The 21,073-nt window shown below is 39.8% G+C and overlaps 1 protein-coding gene across 1 annotated transcript in view; it reads right to left on the bottom strand.

Annotated features, from left to right (window-relative positions):
- LOC100030437 (collagen alpha-4(VI) chain-like) overlaps positions 1 to 21,073 on the bottom strand; it is a 202,575-nt gene that overhangs the window by 74,977 nt on the left and 106,525 nt on the right. Inside the window, exons 32-36 of the mRNA XM_056800678.1 lie at positions 11,930 to 12,020; positions 9,535 to 10,206; positions 7,969 to 8,062; positions 6,824 to 7,035; positions 3,316 to 3,469 (exon numbers count right to left, since the gene is read on the bottom strand). Of these exons, the coding sequence (XP_056656656.1) occupies positions 3,316 to 3,469; positions 6,824 to 7,035; positions 7,969 to 8,062; positions 9,535 to 10,206; positions 11,930 to 12,020 (1,223 nt within the window). The remainder of the gene's footprint in view (positions 1 to 3,315; positions 3,470 to 6,823; positions 7,036 to 7,968; positions 8,063 to 9,534; positions 10,207 to 11,929; positions 12,021 to 21,073) is intronic.

Below are 21,073 nucleotides of genomic sequence, written 5' to 3' on the forward strand. Positions count from 1 at the left end.
GAGAGAGAGAGAGAGAGAGAGAGAGAGAGAGAGAGAGAGAGAGAGAGAGAGAGAGAGAGAGAGAGAGAAGAAAATGGCCAGGGAATGTGCTCTACCCAGGATGTAAGAGAGAAAAGATGGGGAAATGGCCAATGAATTTTCTCTATCCAATATGGAAGAAGGAAAAAATGAGGAAATGGCCAGTAAGTGTGCTCTACCTACTATGGAAGACAGAAGAGACAATGAAATGGTCAGTGAATGTGCTCTACCTAATATGGAAATGAAAAGGGTCAAGGGATGGGCCAGTGAGCATGGTCTTTGAGGGATTCTTTGCAGAATGAATGGCCAACTTAACATTTTAAAACCTAAGCACAAAAGATAAATAGAAGTAGAGCATTTAGAAAAGGGAAAATACAGGGGGGTGATGTGTTCCTTTAAGAAAAATCTTAAAGCTCAGAATGAGCTGAAACTGTTGAGGAAGAATTTGTTGTTCAGTTTCAGTCATGTCCAACTCTTCATGAATCCATTTGGTGTTTTCTTGGCAAAGATCCTGGAATGGTTTGCCATTTCCTTCTCTACAGGGAATAATAAAAGGATAATTTAAAAAAGTTTTCAAAGCAACATTGGAGAAAATAAGAGGATGAAAAAAATATAGGACCACTGCTTAGAAGTAGACAGGAGAGAGCTAAAGGAGAGAGACAGAGGACAAAACTACTCTGATTTTCATATATCTTCTCTGCCAAGTGGATTCTTTGCATTACAATGAAAACAACAAAAATGACTTATAGGGAGTCAACACCCAAGATAAGTACAGGGCTAAAAAGAGATCAGTCTTGATGAATTTGAGATGCTATACTCCAGGCTAGTTAAAGAACTGACTGATCATACAGCGATCTCTGAAAAACAATGATAAACATCCTGAGTAGGGCAACCAGAATGGTGAAGTCAACAAGGCAACAAGCATTCATGAGTCACCTACTATGAGTGCGGATACAAAGGAAGACCAAAAATAAAAACATTCCCTATTCTCAAGGAGCTCACACTCTTATAAGGATTAGTGGAAGGAATTGGAAATATTTAGCCTAGGAAAAAGAATTACATTGGGGAAATATAGTAGTGGTCTAAAGTATTTTTATATAGGGATACATGGTTTAGAGTGCTAGATGGAGTTGGGGAAATCTGAATTCAAATTCTGTCTCCAACATGTACTAGCTTTGTGACCCTGGATAACCAACATAAGCTCTGTTAGCCTCAGTTTCCTCATCTCCATCTCTAGAATGGCATAATAATTACACCTATCTCACAGTGTTGTTATGAGAATCAAGTGAGGCAACATATTTAAAACTCTTTATAAACTTTAAAACATAAGTGCTAACTGTTATTATTAGGAATAGGGATTAAACCTATTCTTGGTCCCAGAGAGTACAACTATGAGCCACAGGAAGAAATTTAGGTTTCAGATGGATAAAAGGAAAATCTTCCTGACAATTAGAATGGCTGAAAAGTGGAATTCTCCTTTGGGAGATAATGGATACCTGTCAGTAGAGGTCTTCAAGAGAAGGCTAGACTTTGATTGTGGAAGACATTCCAAAGGGGGATTCATAAGTGGATACAGGTTATATATTAAATGCGGTGGCTTGACTGTGATAAGGAAAAATCTGAAAGACTGTATTATAGGTAAGAAAAATCAATTTATTGATTAGGCGAGCAACAACCAATAAATTAAAGTTCATGATCTCTCTCAGTCATCAAAGACAATTCATACAGAATCTTGAATCATTTAAATACAATTCTGTAAGATCATTATTCAACCCTCCCCTAGACAACCCAAGATATCTCTAATTGATAGATACCTAATGAAGAGTGGACTAATATTTTCTAGTTCCTCCTTTATCCCTCATGATAGTATGGGTGATAAATGTGAGGGGTGAGGGGAGTCACAAGCCTGAACAGAAGATTTCAGTATCCCTACTGATCTAGATAGGGAAATCAAGTTAAATTTGGATAAGTTTATCTTCTATTTTTTATTCTAATAGAAGAAATCAAGGCCATGCCCATGTCCCACCCTCCCCACTTCCCCAGCCTTATTTGACCAAAACAAGTTCTGTTTTCTAGACAAGATGAAATTTATATTCTCATTCTTAATTTTTCACAATTCTAGAAACTGATTTAAACAAAGAATATGAGGGCTTTCCTATGGTTGCCAGGATAAAGGAGGAAGGAAGGCTTGAAAAATGTAATGTAATATTACAGAATAATATTAGAAATCAAAATGATGCAGTATCAAGAAAGAATTCTTCTCATAAGGTACCTTTGAACTCAAGTTTTCTGTATAACTGTGAAATGGTATTGCCACTCCATTAATTGCCATATTCACAAAACTAACACGAATTATAATGAATATACAAAAGTTACTCTATATCATAATATTTCTGAATTCATTTTCATGTCAAATTTTTAAGAGAAGCTTCACATTCAAAATTTCATTCATTATCCTGGGTCCATATTTGAATGGAATATTTTAGTGCTCGAGTTGTAAGACCAAAATTTTTTCTAACTCATCTTCTAATTGGGCTCCACTGCTTGCCATAGTTATATTAACTTGCCTTTAGTTTTCTGGCATACTTCTATGTATAATGTGCAATTTTTAAGATATCAAGTGTCATTTTTATTGCTTTTAATGCATTTTAATTAAATACATACAATTCTGAGAAGATTAAATTATTTTTCTGCTTAGCCCAAGCTCATAAGAGCAATAAACCAATGAAATATAGTGGTGAGGGGTCAACAAGAAGTTAGAAGATCCACATTCTGGTCCCAGCTTTGCTGCTTACAGGTGTTTGACTTTGAGCAAGACCGTTGCCTCAGGTGCACCCTTGTCTCTGTAGGAGCAAAATAGTTCTAATAATGCGTGCCCTGCCTCTCAGTGCTATTTTGATGATGAAATAAGAATGTGTGTTTTATTTTGTTTTATACTGAGTTGTGTCTGTTTCCTAATTGCCTACAAACTGTAAGCTCAGTGAGGTCAGGGACAGGACCTTCTCTAAACTAAACCTTTCAGAACCCTGGACAGTGTTCTTTTGTATACTTAATGTGGAACTGAATGTATGTACAGATGCTATGGGAACTATAAAATACTAAGCAAATGTAAGGGATTATTAGACAAGTATACCTCTTGGTATTTTTTTCACTTAAATATAATAGACATTTATTTGGAAGCCCATCCTTATACACTGACTTCAAATGAAACCTGCCAGCTGAACTCCTTCTTCTTGTCTTCTTCTTCAGCTTTGAGGAGTTGGAGGATTTTCTCATCTCTGGGTTATCAGCACACACCGGGACTCACAGTCTTCCTTGGTATCAAATCTATTTGAGTTGCCACCACAGCCACCATACCAGAACTTCTGGCAGCTGTGCCCGTCCTGATGATAGTACCACTTCAAGTCATATTTCCGGCATACCCCAGCATCCTTAGCCATGGAACAAGGATCTGACAAGAAACAAAAAAATAAGCCAAATGTTGACAGAGCTGGGAAAATCTCTGTGGATAAGCACCTATCAGCTGACTGTCCCAGTTACCCTTCCCCTCTTCTCTATCTAATCCAAGACTTTTCCAGCACTCAATTTCAGGAAGGTTCAAATCTAATTCTTTGTTGATATAGCCAGGCTCTCTCCTAGGAGGCTGGTGTTCAGTTAGAACCAAGTGAAACTCCTATGGCATAACAACTGGCATTGGATCTCTGGACAATGCCTTTCAGTCTCTATAAAGTCACAACAAAGCCTTTTGCTACCCCCAGCTTTTTCAATATAATGTCTCTGTTGGACATCTTTTCCATCTAGGATCTGCATTTGATTATCTCACAGATTTATTAGGGTTCTTGAGAAGTTAAGTGGCTCACCTAAAGTCACACAGACAATAAAAATGTGTCAGAGGCAGGACTTAAACCAGATCTTCCAGACTGCTGGCTCTTTAGATGTTATTTATATGCAGGTTCACTTACATGTATGGTTTATTTTATAGAGAGATATATGCATATACACAGAAATAATTTATATACATATATGTATAGACATATATACCATACAGAATATATGTGTGTATTATATGTACGAATATATGAAGTCTTCCTATACCTTAATATGCTAGAGACCTCACACATGTGAAGTCATATATATTACTTATATATGTTACATGCATACATGTATGCCTATGTGTGTATGGGGCATCTAGGTGATGCAATGGATAAACTGCCCAGCCTTGAGTTGAGAAGATTCATCTTCCTGAGTTCAATATGGTCTCAGAAACTTACTAGCTATGTGACCCTAGGCAAGTCACTTAAACCTGTTTACTTCAGTTTCTTCATCTCTAGAATGATCTGTTAAAGGAGACAGCAAACCACTCCAGTATCTTTACCAAGAAAATCCCAAATGTGGTCATGAAGAGTTAGATACAACTTAAATGCCTGAAGAACAATATACAAACACACATATATATTATATATATGCACATATCAGTATATATGTATGTATGCATATGTATCCCCAGCATATTGGAGAGGACCTCTGTGGAGGATTCTCAGCAAGACATAGACCAAGATTGCCATATAAAATCCTGTTGGCTTTTAAGCTCATCACATCCAGGGCCCTTCCTGCCTATACTATTCTTCCTTTCCACCTACTCTATGATCCAGTGACTCTGGCTTCCTTCCAGTTCCTCCCACAAAACAATACATCTCCTGATTCCAGGCATTTTCTCTGGCTGTCCTCCATGCCTGGAATGCTCTATATCATCTCTGCTTCCTGCCCTCCCTGACTTCCTCTAGGGCTCATCTGAAGTCCTACCTTGTGCGAGAAGCCTTTCCTCATTCTCCTTAGTGCTAGCACCTTCCCTCTGAGATGACCTCATATAAATATATATCATATTTTATCATATAACTATATTATCATATAAATAGTGTAAAAATAATATAAATAAATGTTGTCATCTCCCCCATTGGGTCGTGAACTCTTTGAACTTGCTCTTTTTGGTATCCCCAACACATAGTATAGGGCCTGGCATACAACAGGAACTCAATCAATGCTTGCTGATTTGACCACTGAGTTGCACAGGATGAGAGGGTTTGGGCAGATTGCAATCATCTAAAGAGGTGAAGGGAGAGTTCACCACAAAGAGACCATGAGTCCCTTGAAGTACTGAAAAATACATACCTCTATACAAAAGAATGTGTGTGTGTGTGTGTATTAACAGGTTGTGGAGGGCAATAAAGAGGGTTCAAGTCACAGCAAATCGACTCATAACAAGGCCAGACTTCAGAGATAATGAAATACCTCTTTTGAGTCCCAGCTAAAATCCCATCTTCTATGGGAAGTCTTAATTCAAGTGCCTTCCCTCTGCTGATAATTCCCAATATTATAGTCTATAGTTCATCTGTATGCAGTTGCCAGACTAGAAGCTTCTTGAGGACAAAGAGTGCTTTTTCCTTTCTTTGGATCCCCAGAGCCTGGCACATGATGAACACAAATGTTGATTGACTGACTGACTGAGCCTCAATGGAGATATGAATTCTATTGAGCTTATCTTCTAGCCTAATATTTAAAATGTTATTATAAACCCTGAGGATATGTGACCCCAACATCTTCTTGAAGTATCAAATCCAGATCTGTCTCTGACAAACACATGTGTAACCTGGAGAAAGACATTTCTCTTCTTTTGAGGTCAATTTCTTCATCTGTAAAATGGCGGAGGGGGATGGATGGTGCTAGATATCCTCCAAAGAAGATATATTTCATCTCTAAATTCCATAATCCATTACACTTCAGACTGCCTTCCATTCTCCCCACCCTTCTTCTAAATCCAAAGGGTACAAAATGGCCAAAAATTACTTTCCTAAGGAAGACAGGAATCTATCACTTCCCTGTTGGCTCCTGTTTGCCTGGGGAGAAACATACCAATTCCTCAGTTTGACCTCAGCAGGCCTCCCTATCCTGGCTTATTTCAGATGATATACTCTTCCCTCCAGCCAATCAGAGTTCCTTGCTGTTCCCCAAATTCATCATTCCATATACTTCTCTGCCTCTACAAAGGCCATCTTCTATACTTGGATTCACCTCCATCTTTTAAAAGACTTAGATCCCTGGGTGGCAGCTAGGGGACTCAATGGATTGAGAACCTGGCTTAGAGATGGGAAGTTCTGGGATCAAATCTGGTCTCGGACACTTCCTAGCTGTGGGATCCTGGGCAAGTCACTTAACTCCCATAGCCTATCCCATAGCATGCTTCTGCCTTGGAACCAATATACGGTACTGAGTCCAAGATGGAAGTTAAGGGTTTTGTTTTGTTTTTAAATTAAAAAAGAAAGAAAGAAAAAAGTCCAAGATCCCTTCAAAGCTTAACTCAGGCACAATCTCTCTGAGAAACCTTTCTCTTTTTTTCATTTATTTTTTCATAAAACCAACTCTTTGTCAGAAACCTTTCTCAACCAATATCCCCTTTACCCCCAGGATCAGGGCTTTCTCCCGCCTTAAGCTATTTTCCTTTTTGTCTTTTAATATAGTGCCTTGAACATAGTAAGGACTTTATATATGTTCATGGAATTGAAGTTAATCAAATGCTGAAATAAGCATTTATGTATTTTCCCAAAAGACATTCATTATCTATACACATGGATGTGGTGCTCCTGGGGGGTTGGAATTGTACCAGTGTTGTGCTAAATGCCATTTGTCGATAGAATCATTTTTACGTGGAAATGTTGCAAAACTCCAACCTCATATCAGTAAGAACTAAAGTAGCCGGGGCGGCGGCGGGGGGTTACTTTGCTTAGTTTTTTGTTTTGTTTTGTTTTACCAAGGATGGTGGTTTCATCTCCAGTTTCTTCTGTCTTGTGTGGGGTTTCCACGACCTTTTTTTCATGTCTATGATGATACTCAATGTCTTCACGACCAGTTTTGGTGATTTTAGAAATTCTTCCCCTCACTCTTGGAGAAGGGCCCCTCATCTTAAGTATCTTCTGACTTCTGGGGTCCGACTCATTGAACCTGAACCTGATAAAGTTCAGTCTGTAGAAAGAATCTTGGTTTAAGTGTGAGATTTTTAAAAACAGGTGGTCTTATATATTGGTACCCTTAAGCTTCCATATTGAAGACAAACTCTTCCACATTCAAGTCAATCCAACATTTATTAAGCACTTACTGTGTGCCAAACCCTATGCTAGCCTCTCTAGGGCAGGGGTTCTTAACCTGGAGTCCTTAGACCAATCTGGAGATAGGTTTTCAAGAGGTTTATGAACTTTGGTGAGAAAAAAATTATATCATTACTTTCCCTAATTCCTAACCAAAATTTAGTATTTCTTTCAATGATTTAAATCATTATTCTAAGAAGTGGTCCATTGGCTTCTCCAGTCTGCCAAGGGTAATAGGTGGGGCATGACCCAAAAAAGGTTAAGAACCTCCACTCCAAGAACATGAAAATCAGAAATGCAGTACTCCCTGCCTTCGAGGCATGGGGATGCCAGATAGCTACCCATATATAATAAAGTACAATCCAAGGAAATGTGAGCAGGGAGCGAGCATGAGAAAAAGGGAGGGTTTGGATCAGAGAATGCTTCCAATGGGAGGTGGAACTCAAACTGCGGAATGAAGGAAAACGAGGCTTTGGGGAGTCAGAAATGAGCCAGGAGGGGACAGCTTGTGTGAATGCACAAAGATGGCATGTCTAATGTTGCAGTGGAACACATGAAAGTGAGAATAAGCCTGGAGAGGTAGGCTGGAATCAGGACTGAAAAAAGATTTAAGATGTCAAACTGAGAAGTCAATTATGATTTTCTCCTGGAGGCAGCAGGCAGCCTCTGAAGTTTTTTGAGAAGGAGATAACCTGGTGGTTTGGAAGATGCACCAGGGACAGAGGTGACAGATGTCCTAAAGCTGGATTTGGGAGCTCCTCATCAGAGGTTGGGCTTCCACAGATAATCCAAGCCCCAGGCAGGGTCTTACCTCTGAGTCAAGGCTGCCTGTCTCCGGATGTCTCCTCGATTCAGTCCCTCACAATCCTCTACAAGCATAGGAGGTGGATATAGGTTTGTCTCCCCTGCAGAAAAAGGAAAAGGAAGAAGCATCTTTTATCTTTTTCTTATTCTATTCCTCTGATTTCTGGATGATTCTTATGAAGTTATCATGAAGACTTTTTTAAAACAATTCATCTCCTCAAGAGCTGATGGGAATCCATTCTTTCCCAGGCCACTAAACAATGAAGATGACCGCTAGTTTAGAGATTATACAGTCTCATCATAAACCTGGGATGCATGGCTGTCCAAGTCAGACCCAAGCATCCTTGAAGCAACGAGGGTGGGGAGTGCTCTAAGGTAGCAATGTATGCCCAATGGGAAAGAGTGAGCCTTTCTCCCTCAGAGGAGCTAACTGGACTAGGTTAGGTTCAGGCTAAGTGGGCTGCCCACTCACATTGGATGGAGGGGAGAAGACCAAGGAAAACAAAATCTGGAGAAGGGAACAGAAGTCGAGGTATACTAAGATATTACCTAATTAACTCTCCCCAAATAACTTTCTTTCTCTCCCACATCCTACCCTCTTCTTAATTTCCCTCCCAATTTAAAAATCATCTTTAACTCCTCTCTGGCACTCAGGACACTAGCCAATCAAATCCACAAGTCTTACTTTTTCCACCTTCCCAGTATCTCCCCTTTTTGTCCCCTTCTTTCCACCAACACAGCCAGGCTTTTATCATCTCAGACCTAGACTATTGCAATAGCTTGTACACTGGTCTCTTTGTCTCACCTCATTCCCCATCCTTAGTCCTTAGTTTCCCTAATCTCTTTCAGCATGCAATGGGAGGCAGCATGGGATGTGCTGTAGAGAATTTAGCTTAAAGTAAGGAAGACCTAGGACAGCTAAGAAGCATCATAGTGCGCAGAGAACTGAGTCTGGACTCAGGAAGTCCTAAGTTCAAATGTGACCTGAGACACTTATTAGCTGTGTGACCCTGGTCACATCACTTAATCCTCTTTGCCTCTGTTTCCTTATCTGTAAAATAATCTTGAAAAGGAAATGGCAAACCACTCCAGCCCCAAAAAAAGTCATGAAAAGTCAGATTCAGACAACTAAAAACCAACAAAGGAAGGCATGTGCTCGGGTCCTGCCTGTGTGACCTTGGGGACAAAACAAAATTTCCCAGTATCCCAGGCAGCTCTCTAATACTGGAAGTTAGAGCCAGTAAAATATGTTTTTGTAGCTAGGACTCTTCAACCCAACCTCAGCTGACAAAAGGGATCTATCCTTTTATTCGGGTGCCATAATGCAAACAGCCAGGGTTGTATTATCTCCCCAAAGCAAACAGGTCACGCCTGGGATGTCAAAACCATCAGAAGAGTTTTCTAGGAGCTCATCCTCAGTCCTTGGTTTCCCTAACCTCTTTTAGCATACAATGGGAGGACATTCTCCTTGACCCTCCAAAGTGGGACAAAACAGGAGTGAGCCAATGGTAGTCTACGGCCCTCTGTGAACACCTCTTCCAGCCTTCTGCCCACCCCAACCCCAGAAGCTCACTTTTCAGAAGATTCAGGAAGGCACGGATGAACCCCTGGCCATAATCCATTCCATAACGGGAAATCTCAGCCAAGTGCAGCACATGCTGCTGAGGCGGGAAGCTGGCCAGCTTGGACAACTCTTCCATGTTGACTTCTTTGCCCAAGCCCACGACAAAAATGATGAAGCCTTCACACTTGGCTTCCAGGGAGATCCTTCTCAGCTTCTCCCTGTCCAAGGGACTTGTGTCACTTCCCAGGATCACAAAGAGAACCCGGTTCTTCCTCTGGAGGGGAGGTGTCGGAAAGATATTCTCCATGGTCCACTCTAGGGCATGGCCCAGGTAAGGGGGCCCTTGGAGTGGGTGGACAGTCTCCTGTATGTGCCTCAGCATCTGCTCTGGGCGACTGTACATGAAGAGGTCAAACTCCTTTTTGACCGGGAGCCTGCCTTCATAAGGGGAAAAGCCTGGGACCGTCTGCTGTACCAGGGCCACCCTGGCCCCAGCAGAGGGGGTCTCAGGATGGGAAGCAATGACAAAGTGATTCAGCATGGAGACCATCATGCTTTTGGCTGCATTGAACATGTCGTCTGTGACCCTGGAAGAGCCATCCAACACATAGGCTATGTCCATGTCCACCAGGATGGGCTTAGGGCTGGTCGCTTCACATTCCTCGTCTGCTTTGCACTGATCTAGAGGGGAAGCACAAAACCAGAATGAGAGCAAACTCCTGAAAGGCCTAAGAACTAAAACCTTTTATAGGATCATAGATTTAGAACCCAAAGGAACCTTTAGCGGCCATCTGGACCCACCATCCAGGGAAACTAAGAGACAACCAAAATTGCAAGATTCAAACCCAATTCCTTTGACTCTGAAGTCCAGCATTCTTGGAGGGGACAGTTTCCTTTGGCAGTTTCCCTTTTCTGCCAGGGAAGCCAGAGGATGCCCTGTTTCAGTGCTCAGGCTTGGAGACCTCTGAGTTCCTGTCATTGTAAATGATGGTTTTAGGGTAGAGTGAGTCCAGAAGTGTTGGCAATAATAAAGCACTAACTCGCTTAAGGCATGTTCATCCCTTAACTCATGGGGCAACTGGGTGGCTCAGTGGACAGAGAGCCAGACCTAGAGACAGGAGATCATGGGTTCAAATCTAACCTCAGATACTTCCTAGCTGGGTAATCCTGGGCTGGTCCCTTAGCCACCATTGCCTAACGCTTACCACTCTTCTGCCTTGGAACCAATACACAGTATTGATTCTAAGATGGAGGGTAAAGTTTAAGAAAAAAAGACTTCAGAAGATACTGGTCAAATCTACAAAGGGAAATGACTTGCCCAAGATCACACAGGAGCCTGAGACTAGGGCCTCGACCAGAACTCTTTAGATTTCAAATTCAGTACTTTTTTATCATATCATTTTACCTCTAAGGTCCTGTTCCCCACCAGTTCTGTGACCCTGAGCATACAAACATTTGGGATCTCAGTTTCTTTATTTGAAAAATGAGACAAGGATTCTTGACTTTTTGTATGTTTCAGACCCCTTTGGCAGTTTACTAAAACCTAGACTTCCTAGACCAATGTTTTTAGTATATAAAACTGAAATTTCTTTTATTGGGGTTACAAAGGAAATGACTTCTATGGAAATAGTCATTAAAATATTGCTATTGATTTAATACTAATTATATTAATATTAAAATAACTGTCTATTACTGATAGGGTCTGCTTTAATTGTATTTTCTTATCCATGAGTGCCTCATTTCATCTGAATCCTGGAACCTGAAATTACACCATTGGACTAAGATAACATGTAGAAGAGAAGGAAACTAGGCTAAGGTAACTAAGGATTGTTGAGCCAGTGTTTACATGTTATTTTAAGATTCAGAGAACACTTAACAAATATTATCTCATTTGATCCTTACAACAACCCTGAGAGGTAGGTGTTATTATCCTCATTTTACAGATGAGGAAACTGAGGCAGAAATGAGGTTATGTAGCTTCCCAAGTTCTCCCATAAGTTTCTGAAGTCAAATTTAAACTCAGGTCTTCCTGACACCAGTTCAAATGCTCAATTTCCTACACCATCTTTTATTATTGTTCAGTCATTTCAGTCATATCTGACTCTAAGTGACCCCTTTTGGAGTTTTCTTGGCAAAGATACTGGAATGGTTTGTTATTTCCTTCATCAACTCATTTTACAGATGAGGAAACTGAGGCAAACAAGGTTTAGTCGCTTGCACAAGGGTCATGCAGCTGGTATCTGAAGCCAGAATTGAGCTCAGGTCTTCCTGGCACCAGACTGGAATACATGATCTCTATGGTCTCCTCTTGCTCTAAATCTATGATCCTATAAATTAGTTTTATAGTTTAGATCCTCGAGGGCTGGAAGAAAGAAAAGATAATGTATCAGCTCTGCTATCTTACCGTAGCAAAAAATGCAGTAGGCTACATGCTCCACCACCTCAGCATCCTTATTTTCCCAAACAAACATCTTAGTCTTCCTGGTATCATCAATCTAATGTGAAACACACACAAAAGATCCTCATTAGCATCATTAATTTCAAGAGCATTCTCAAGATATCTCTCAATCCATTCCCTCTTGTACACTCAGATGACCTGCCCATACTCCACAGTTGTTTAAATAAATATTTATAATAAATTTTAATCATTGAATTTCATTGAAGAATAGCTCTCATTTCTATAGCCCTGAAAAGTTAACAAAGTAATCGCTAACATAGTGGGTAGAATGTTAGATTTGGGATTAGTTCCATGTCACGATGAGGCAATAGAATGGAATTTATTGAGCCACTACCCATTAAGTTAATATAACACAGTTAATAATACTGTGAAAGGAATAAAAAAGAAACATCGTGTATTTTCCTGACTCTCAAGGAACTTACCATCACTTTACAATACTTTGCAAAAAAACCCTTTTCTACAATGTGACTTTCTCCTTGACTTTTCACCTCTACCAGTACGGATCGCGATTCTTCCATGCCTTTTCATCTTGTGTCATTCTTATCCATATCTGCCTACCAGAGTTCTCTAACACACTACCGCTATTTATCTTCATTCATTTCTTGATATAAAACAGTATTTTTCAATATGGTTCATGTATCTCATTCTTTCAGCATCTCAGGGGACCCTGTACAGAAGCTTCCATTCTCCCCACTGGGGCCAGTTCTTCTTTTCCAGTTATATACACCTTCCATAATGAATTTGATCTTGGTTTTTTTCACCTATCAATATTGGTAACATGCTGCTGACTCCTTATGCGCATTGTGTATTTTCCCACTATCCTTTGGGTTATGTATCATTCTGATTCTCCTGCAGCTCTCTGATCATCTGGGCTTCAGGGCCAAGATGTCAAAGGGAAGTAGAAGGAAAAAAATCAGTATCCCTAAAAGCATTTCCCCAGATGTAATCCAGCCCAACTTCCTCCTCCTAGCAATTCCTTGAAAGGCTCATTTTCCTTTGTAATGCCTGCCCAAGATATTCCTATGCACCAATTCAAAGTGCTACTTATCCTGTTGCATCTCATAGTATGAGCAATCTGCAATTTTCATGCACTTTTAAACTGACCTTTCTCTCACTGCTATAAAGATTTCACCAAAGAGGCTTGGTAGCATTTGGAGAAACAGTGCAGTTAGTACAGCACTATCTTAATAGCACTAGGACAATGTCACCATCAGTCATCAAGAAGTGAATGCTTTAGAAAATTATTTTTTAACCCTTACCTTCCATCTTGGAATCAATACTGTGTATTGGCTCCAAGGCAGAAGAGTGGTAAGAGCTAGGCAATGGAGGTAAAGTGACTTGCCCAGGGTCACACAGCTGGGTAGTGTCTGAGGCCAGATTTGAACCTAGGATCTCCCTTCTCTAGGCCTGGCTCTCAATCTACTGAGCTACCCAGCTGCCCCCCCTTTTTTAATTATTATCTTCTACCTTAGAATCCATACTGTCAGCTGATTAGAAGTAAGGGTCAGGCAATTGTGATTAAGTGACTTGCCCAGGGTCACACAGTGAGGAAATGTCTATAATATTTGAACACAGGACCTCTCATCTCCAGACCTGACTCTATCCACTGAGACACCTATCTGCCCTAAAGCAAACCCTTCTTTTCTATGAGTTCGATACAGGAGAATCAGTAGTCATGTCACTGGTAAATACTTTAGTTTACTTAAGTTCTTGATGTTTATTCTTTGCTTGCTGTCCATACTTAGCCTGTCACAGAACAAAGTTATCTCAATCAAACAAAAAGGATTAGATTGTGAGTTTTCTGGAAGACAAGGGCTGCCTTTTGCCCTTCTTTGTATCAACATCAGCTTAGCACAGTGCCTGGTACATAATAGGCATCTAACAAATGCTTTGGGGCTGATTGGTAAGCCTTTATTAAGCATCTACCTAATGTTAAGCCAGGCACTGGGATTATAAATATCAAGAATGAAAAAAAATCTCTTCTCACAAGAAGCTAATACACTAATGAGGAAATAGCAATAGCAAGTCTATACTTGTATGTATATTCAGAGTAAACATAAAGGGAATAAATACAAATAAAAATAAAGTAGTTAGATACAAGGCAGTTAAGGAAGGAGGGCACTAGAGTTTGGAGAGCTCAGGAAGAGCTTCATATGAGGAAGATGGTCCTTCAGCTGTGTCTTCACAGAAGAGGGAGAGTCTAAAAAGCAGAGTGGAGGAGAGAATATTCCAGGCATGGGGAAGGGTAAGTACAAAGGCATGAAGACAGTAGATGGAGGACGTTGAATAAAGAGAAGGCAGTTTGACTGGATCAGAGAGTAAAGGAAAAGGAATAAGGTGCAAAATGGGTTGGCACCAGGACAATAAGGGCATTAAAAGATAAATAAAGGAGTTTCTATTGTGTCTTAGAGGCATTAGGAGGCCATTGAAGGTTATTAGGAAGGCAGTAAGTCCACAAACATTGATTAAGCTCTAGCTATGTGCCAAGCTCTATTCTTAATTCTGACAATACAAAGAAAGTTTGAAAACAGGGTCTTTGATCTTAAGGATTCACATTTTGATCAGGATGACAACTTGCAAAGGACCATGGACAGTACATAAAAGACAGTACAAAAAATAAATTATTGTCCTCCGTACTCAAGGAGGACCCAAATGACGTCATGGAGGGCAGTCTTAACTAGGACATAAAAGCAAAGCAGTTGCACAAGTCATCAGCCTCATTCTCTCCTCCAGAGTCGAGCTGCAAGACAAAAGTCAAGGTGACTCATGATGGCCCAGGATTCAATGAGTTATCTTGGCTTCTTTCTAACCAAGCTCTAAGCTCTACATAGTACCCACTTCAGCAGCCTTCATGGACATGGGAACAAATTATTCTCATCTGCCCAATCCACTGAGGGGAGTCTTAACATGCCTAGTGTTGACACCAGTACTCATAAAGTCATGCTTGGACTGTTACAATAGCCCTTCGGTTGGTCATCCTGCCTCAGGTCTCTCTTCATTCCAAAACATTTTTCACTTGGTTTCCAAAGTGATACATGTCTGATCATATCTCTCTTCTCTTCAATACACTCCTGTGGCTCCCTTTTACCTCCTAAAGAAGCTATAAATGCTTTGTTCAGAATTTAAATTCTCTCACAACTTTATGGCTTCCTACTTTTCCAGTCTTCTTCCCTCTAACTACTACACTACTATCCAATGGCACTGGCTCTTTTACTATTCATTGCACATGCTACTCCATCTCATGACCTGGATCCAAAGCCTGGAATGCTCTCCTTCACCTCCAGTGCCTTTAAGACTCAGACCAAATTCCATTTTCTCTGAGAAGTTTTTTATGTCCTCCTCACCTCACTCCCCCAGCACTAGTGTTTTCTCTTTGAGACCACCTTCCATTTACACATTTACATTTTATCTTTTGTGTAATATATGAGGTGTCCAATGAAGACTAGCACCTCTGGTGTGAGGACTTGTTGAACCCTTTTCAGGACTTCTCATCCTCTTTTGGTGTCCACCTGCCACCCAACTCTCACCTGTGGCTCCAAGAAGCTATAACATGCTAATAGGCACTCCCCAGGAAACTGTCATGGCAGACAGGCTAAATCAAATTAAGAGTAAATGACAAGCTTTAAACCCATTGGTGAGTTAGGAGGATGTCTTCCCCAAGCATATCTGAAGACTTCCTGTAGTGGAATGGGAAGATGAGAACAATTTGTTCCCATGGCCAGGAAGATGGTAGAAGCAGGTACTGTGGAGCCCTTAGAGAGTTGTTAGACATTGAAGAAACCAAGATCATGCATTGCATCCCAGGCCATCACCAGTTATCCTGACTTTTTTTCTCACCACTGGATTATAATGACTTTGGAAGAGATCGTGAGGCTCAAGACTTTGTGTAACTTTTCCTCACTTATATCCAATTTTATGCACTAGTCAAGATATCACTCCATGATGTCATTTCAGTCCTCTTTGAAATGAAGGATGAACAACTTCATTAATGAACTTATAAGTGAACTCAAAATCAGAGTTGCTCTTGATGGTCACATTTCTCTTATGGCAAAGAAAATGAGATCTTGCTGGCTTGAGCCTCCTCCTCATTATGGCTGATATATTGATTATATCACCTCTCCAGGTGTTAGTCAGAGTTTTTATCTTTTCTTCTATGCATTTCCTTTTTTATGAGTCAACAGTTTGTTTGAACAAATCAGTCAGGTTGATATTCTACAATTGTAATCAGTATCTTCTTTACATTATTGACTTTTCTTTCAGTTTAGCATTATCTAGACCTCTGTTCTATCCAGTTGATCTGACTACAGATCATTCATTGACTAGTCAGTAATCATTCAATTTCTGTTCATAGTTGTGAATTTTATTTTATTGTTGTGATTTGGATTTTACAGTCAACACCTTCCAGCTCTCTTTTTGAAAAAAAAAACCTTACATTTAAAATTGTAAATATTTTAAGCCCTTACCTTCTGTCTTAGAATACATACTATGTACTGGTTCCAAGGCAGAAAAGTGGTAAGGGCTAGTCAATGGGGGTTAAGTGACTTGCCCAGAGTCACACAGCTAGGAAGTGTCTGAGGTCATATTTGAACCCAAGATCTCCTGTCTCTTGCTCTGGTTCTCAGTGCACTAAGCCACTCAGCTGCCCCCAAAATTGTAGATATTTTATATAAAGAAAGATAAAACAAACTTCCACCAAGTCCAGAGTGAAAGGTTTTACATTTCCATGAGGGAACCCAAGCCAAGAATGTAATGCAAAGTTAACATTTTGGGGTCTGTGGAGAAGAATGAGAGTGAGATGTCAGTGGTTGTGGTACTACTCATTGTTTGGTTGTTCAGTCATGCCCAATTTTTCATGACCCCATGGAGCATAGTATGTCATACCCTTCTATCCTCCACTATCTCCTGAAGTCTATCCATGCTCACTGGGGTATAGTGTAAAGAAAACTGCTACTTCAGTTAGAGAATGGGGTTCAAATCCCACTTCTGATGTGGCTTTGGACAAATCACTTCATCTATATGGATCTCATTTTTTAAATCTGTAAAATGAAGTTGCATTACTCTAGAAGAGTGTAGACTGCCAGGTGACAACTGTAGCAGCTACTCTAGCTTCAGCCCATCTTCTATGAACCATAGTATAAATTCACTATTAAATGATAATATCTTTGTCTCAAGCAAGCTGTTTAGCAACCAGCTGGACCTTATCTAGGTCATCATCAGATGTCTAAGAAAAAACGATTCTGCCTGTTGATTGTGAAGTTCCTTAGGGCTTCAAAGGAACATCTAAAGCAGTATTATAACGACTTGAAGGAAAGAATATTTTTCTCTGGACTTGGGAAATACATTAATTCAGGGTCATATGTGATCTATGAGGGTGTGAATTTGGTGAAGTTAGTCAAATTGATACTGGGATACCCACTCAGCTTATACCAAGCCAAGCACCATTCATGGGGACTTCTCCATCCTGCATTATTTCTCTAAAAAGTACTGAGAGAGAAGTCAGCTTGTGGTCTAAGTCCCCAAAGCTGATCAATTATAAAGTCTTTTGCTCATGACTGGGACTATAAATAAGAATTTTTAAAGCCACAGTCCTGCCTCATCTTGTATGTATGTGTGAATGCAGTCTTCTCAACTTTATCTAATTTTCTTTTGTCTTTGTGTGTGTGTGTGCATGCGTGCGTGCGCGCACACGCGCATGTGTATATGTATGGAGAAAAGCTTTTCATTTTGGGGAATTAAAAGAAATAAAAGCCATCACTCTTTTTCTAAAACAATCTCACTCAATAAAGCTTTAGAAATCAAGGGCAGAGATGGACAGACAGATAGACAGATTAGATAGATCGATAGATAGACAGATAGACACATAGATAAATAAATGATACAGACAGCTGGACAGATAGAATGGATAGATGATAAATAAGTTAATGAAGGTATAAATGGATAAGATTGGACTAGATTGTCTTGAAGGTCCCTTCCAGCACCTCACCTATGACCCTATAAAGCTCTGATTCTGACCCATCTATTGTTTCTGAAGTCCTTATAAAGGTTGGCCACCAACACTTATACTTTTCCAGTTCACAGGGATTCTTGGGTACTCTTGTTCTCTAGTTTCCGGTTTCTTCTACTTATCTTATCAAGAACTGGATTTTTCTTCAAGCTTGGTTTCCCACTTGAACTGACTAAACTGACTTTTAAGGAGCCCATGGGACCGATCTATCATAGTTTCTGACCTTGCTTCCTTTCTAGTTCATTCAAGGAACATGTTCACATCTTACACCAGGTATTGCCTGGTGTGGTCATATTTCTGTAGGTTGTTTAGTACTTTGCAATATACTATTTTCTGTAATTAGTTCCTAGTATGTATATATATATATATACACATATATGTATAAAATCTCTCTTGTGCCCCAAAAAAGTTGAATGGAAGTTTCCCAAGGGTAGAAACTATTTAGTTTAAAATTTTTTGGAATCCTTGCACGTAGCACAGTGCCTTGCACTTAGTAGTCTCTTAATAAGTGATGGTTGAATTGTTAAGAAAAATATCACCATTTTTGTTTAAGGTGGAACAAAAACTGCTATGTGAATAGATTCTGCATTTAATAACTGTCTCTAGATTGACTATGTATGGATCTAGGTGGACTCAATCTATCAATCAATCAATCATACCATTCCATTTAAAGTAACTAATAAGATGCTAAGTCCTCTGATACTTTTTATCAAGTGAGACTGTCACTGCTGAACCAAACAAGTAAAAATGCTTCCAGTTATTAGTTGGAATGAAATGCTGCTACATCCAAAGTGTATTGACATTGATTGAAGACTTAGTCATGGTCCATGGGGCTTGAATAAAAAAACATCAGGCTGGTCCACAATCATTTATTCCAGTGTCAAGACAATCAGAAAGTAGAGTAGCTTCAGACAAATCTCTGAAAGGGAATCACTTGGAGAGTAAGGAGAGGTGGAAAGAAGAGAGATTCTGTGCCACCACCTTTACAAGAAGATGACCTTGTGAATTTTGAAAAGCCAGATTTGGAACTTCCCATCAGTGGCAATTAGAGTATCCCCAGGAAAGCAATGCATTGGGAGTTGAGAGACATAAAAGACAAACCAAACACTCCAAAGAAAAGTAGCTTTAAAACTTTATAAGCTCAAATCCACTTTCGCCTGAAACTTTGCTCATATTTGTGGGAGACTTATTGCCAGAGTTTGAAGAGATATTTTACATTAATTATTCTTATTATGCTACCTAAATCAGTACCTATTACTAAAAGCTAATTAGATCTAGCCTAATAGGCTAGTTGATATTGACTGATAATCAGCAGAGGACGCTCAACGCAGGGGTTCATCAACAATAATACTAGGTAGGGAGCAACTATGTAGATCAGTGGATTGAGAGCCAAGCTTAAATATGATAGGTTCTACATTCAAATCTGGCCTCAGACACTTCCTAGCTGTGTGACCCGGGGCAAGTCACTTAACTCCTGTTGCCTATCCCATACCACTTTTCTGCCTTGGGACCAATATACAATGATGATGCTAAGATGGAAGGTAAGGGTTGTTAAAAACAAAACAATGTTACTAAACCCTACTCCCAGCCCCTCAGGATTACTCCTAGAATCATGAAGGAAGCAGTAGTCAGACACTCTTTGGACCCAACCTGCTAATACCAGTAAGAGTTGAAGGTGGTGAGCCCCAGGACCTGCACTACAATTGATTTAATTGTCTTCTTTTGAGAAGAGGATGATGTTGGCTTCCCAGGATTCCCTTTGTATTTCAGGTTGTATCAGCACCACTTAAAAGAAATCCCATCCAGAGTAACAAGTGATCCACTCAGGGTGGCCAACAAACTTCCATGAAAACCCTTCATGAAATTCATTCAAAGCAGAAGAAAGCTCACATGGGTCATTCCAGATGTCTAACATTAATTATCCAATTCAAAAGCATGCTTGCCAAATTGGGATTTGGTAAGTGCAGAAAACCAGCACAATTAATCATGTATCCTTAGAAGAAAATCAGGCAGATGAGAACTTGACTGGAAACCAGACTTCCAGCATAAGGAGCATCCAGCTGCTTCTAGTAGGAAAAATGTTCATTCCAATGAGTGGCCTGGAAAGCCTGAGGGAAACATTGGAGACAACTATTAGGCTGGCTTTGACAGTAACTTAATGGATTGAGGTATAATCCGGGCCTTTGGAGGAGGTGAGTTTGCATCACTCTTTATGCCTTCCATTTTGATGAAGCTCAAAAAGTTATTTTTCCAATCAATGCCCTACAGAAAGAAACAACTTATCAACTATTCTACTCCTCTGATTGTGAGCTATAATTAACAAAAAGAAAGTCAATGGAACGTCCAAACCACACTATTCTTGTAATGAGGATGCCTTGGTCATATGGCAAGCATCCTCTGTCCTAATAGTCTCAGGAAATGGATTAGCTGATAGGGCATATCAGGTTATAATGTACTACTAAGATAAAATGGAAGTCCAACTGAGCCCCAAAATAAATAATATTAATAATGGGGTAATGCCAGTATATCTCAAAGTATGCAATAGAGATAGTCCTGAAAGTTAAATATAACTTAATTTTAATATGAATTCTATACATTCATATAGCACTTTATGGTTTTTCAAAGTCTTTACACAAATATGAAAATAGTAATATTATGGCATTCCCTACTACTACAGTATTACTACAACAATTGTATCCATATTATTATACCCATTATATCCATCATCATTATTACACTTTGTTGTGTTCAATCATTTCAGTTGCATCTGACTCTTCGTGATCCCATTTGGGGTTTTCTTCACAGAGCTACTAAAATAGTTTGTCAATTTCTTTTCCAGCTCTGGAAACTAAGGCAAAGTTAAGTGTTGGCAAACTGTTTTACCTAGTAAGTGTCTGAAGCCAGATTTGAACTCATGAAGATGAGTCTTCTTGTTTCCAAACCCTGTTCTCTATCCTGTGCCATGTGGCTGCCCTCTTATTATTACATGGGTTTTTAGTGATAATTAATAAGTATTAATACTCATAAAAGAGATTGAAGAGGAGAAAGGGAAGAAGAGAAAAGGAGAAGTGGAGGAAACTAGTTAG

The sequence above is a fragment of the Monodelphis domestica genome, chromosome 5, assembly GCF_027887165.1.
Source record: "Monodelphis domestica isolate mMonDom1 chromosome 5, mMonDom1.pri, whole genome shotgun sequence".
NCBI classification, from domain to species: domain Eukaryota; kingdom Metazoa; phylum Chordata; class Mammalia; order Didelphimorphia; family Didelphidae; genus Monodelphis; species Monodelphis domestica.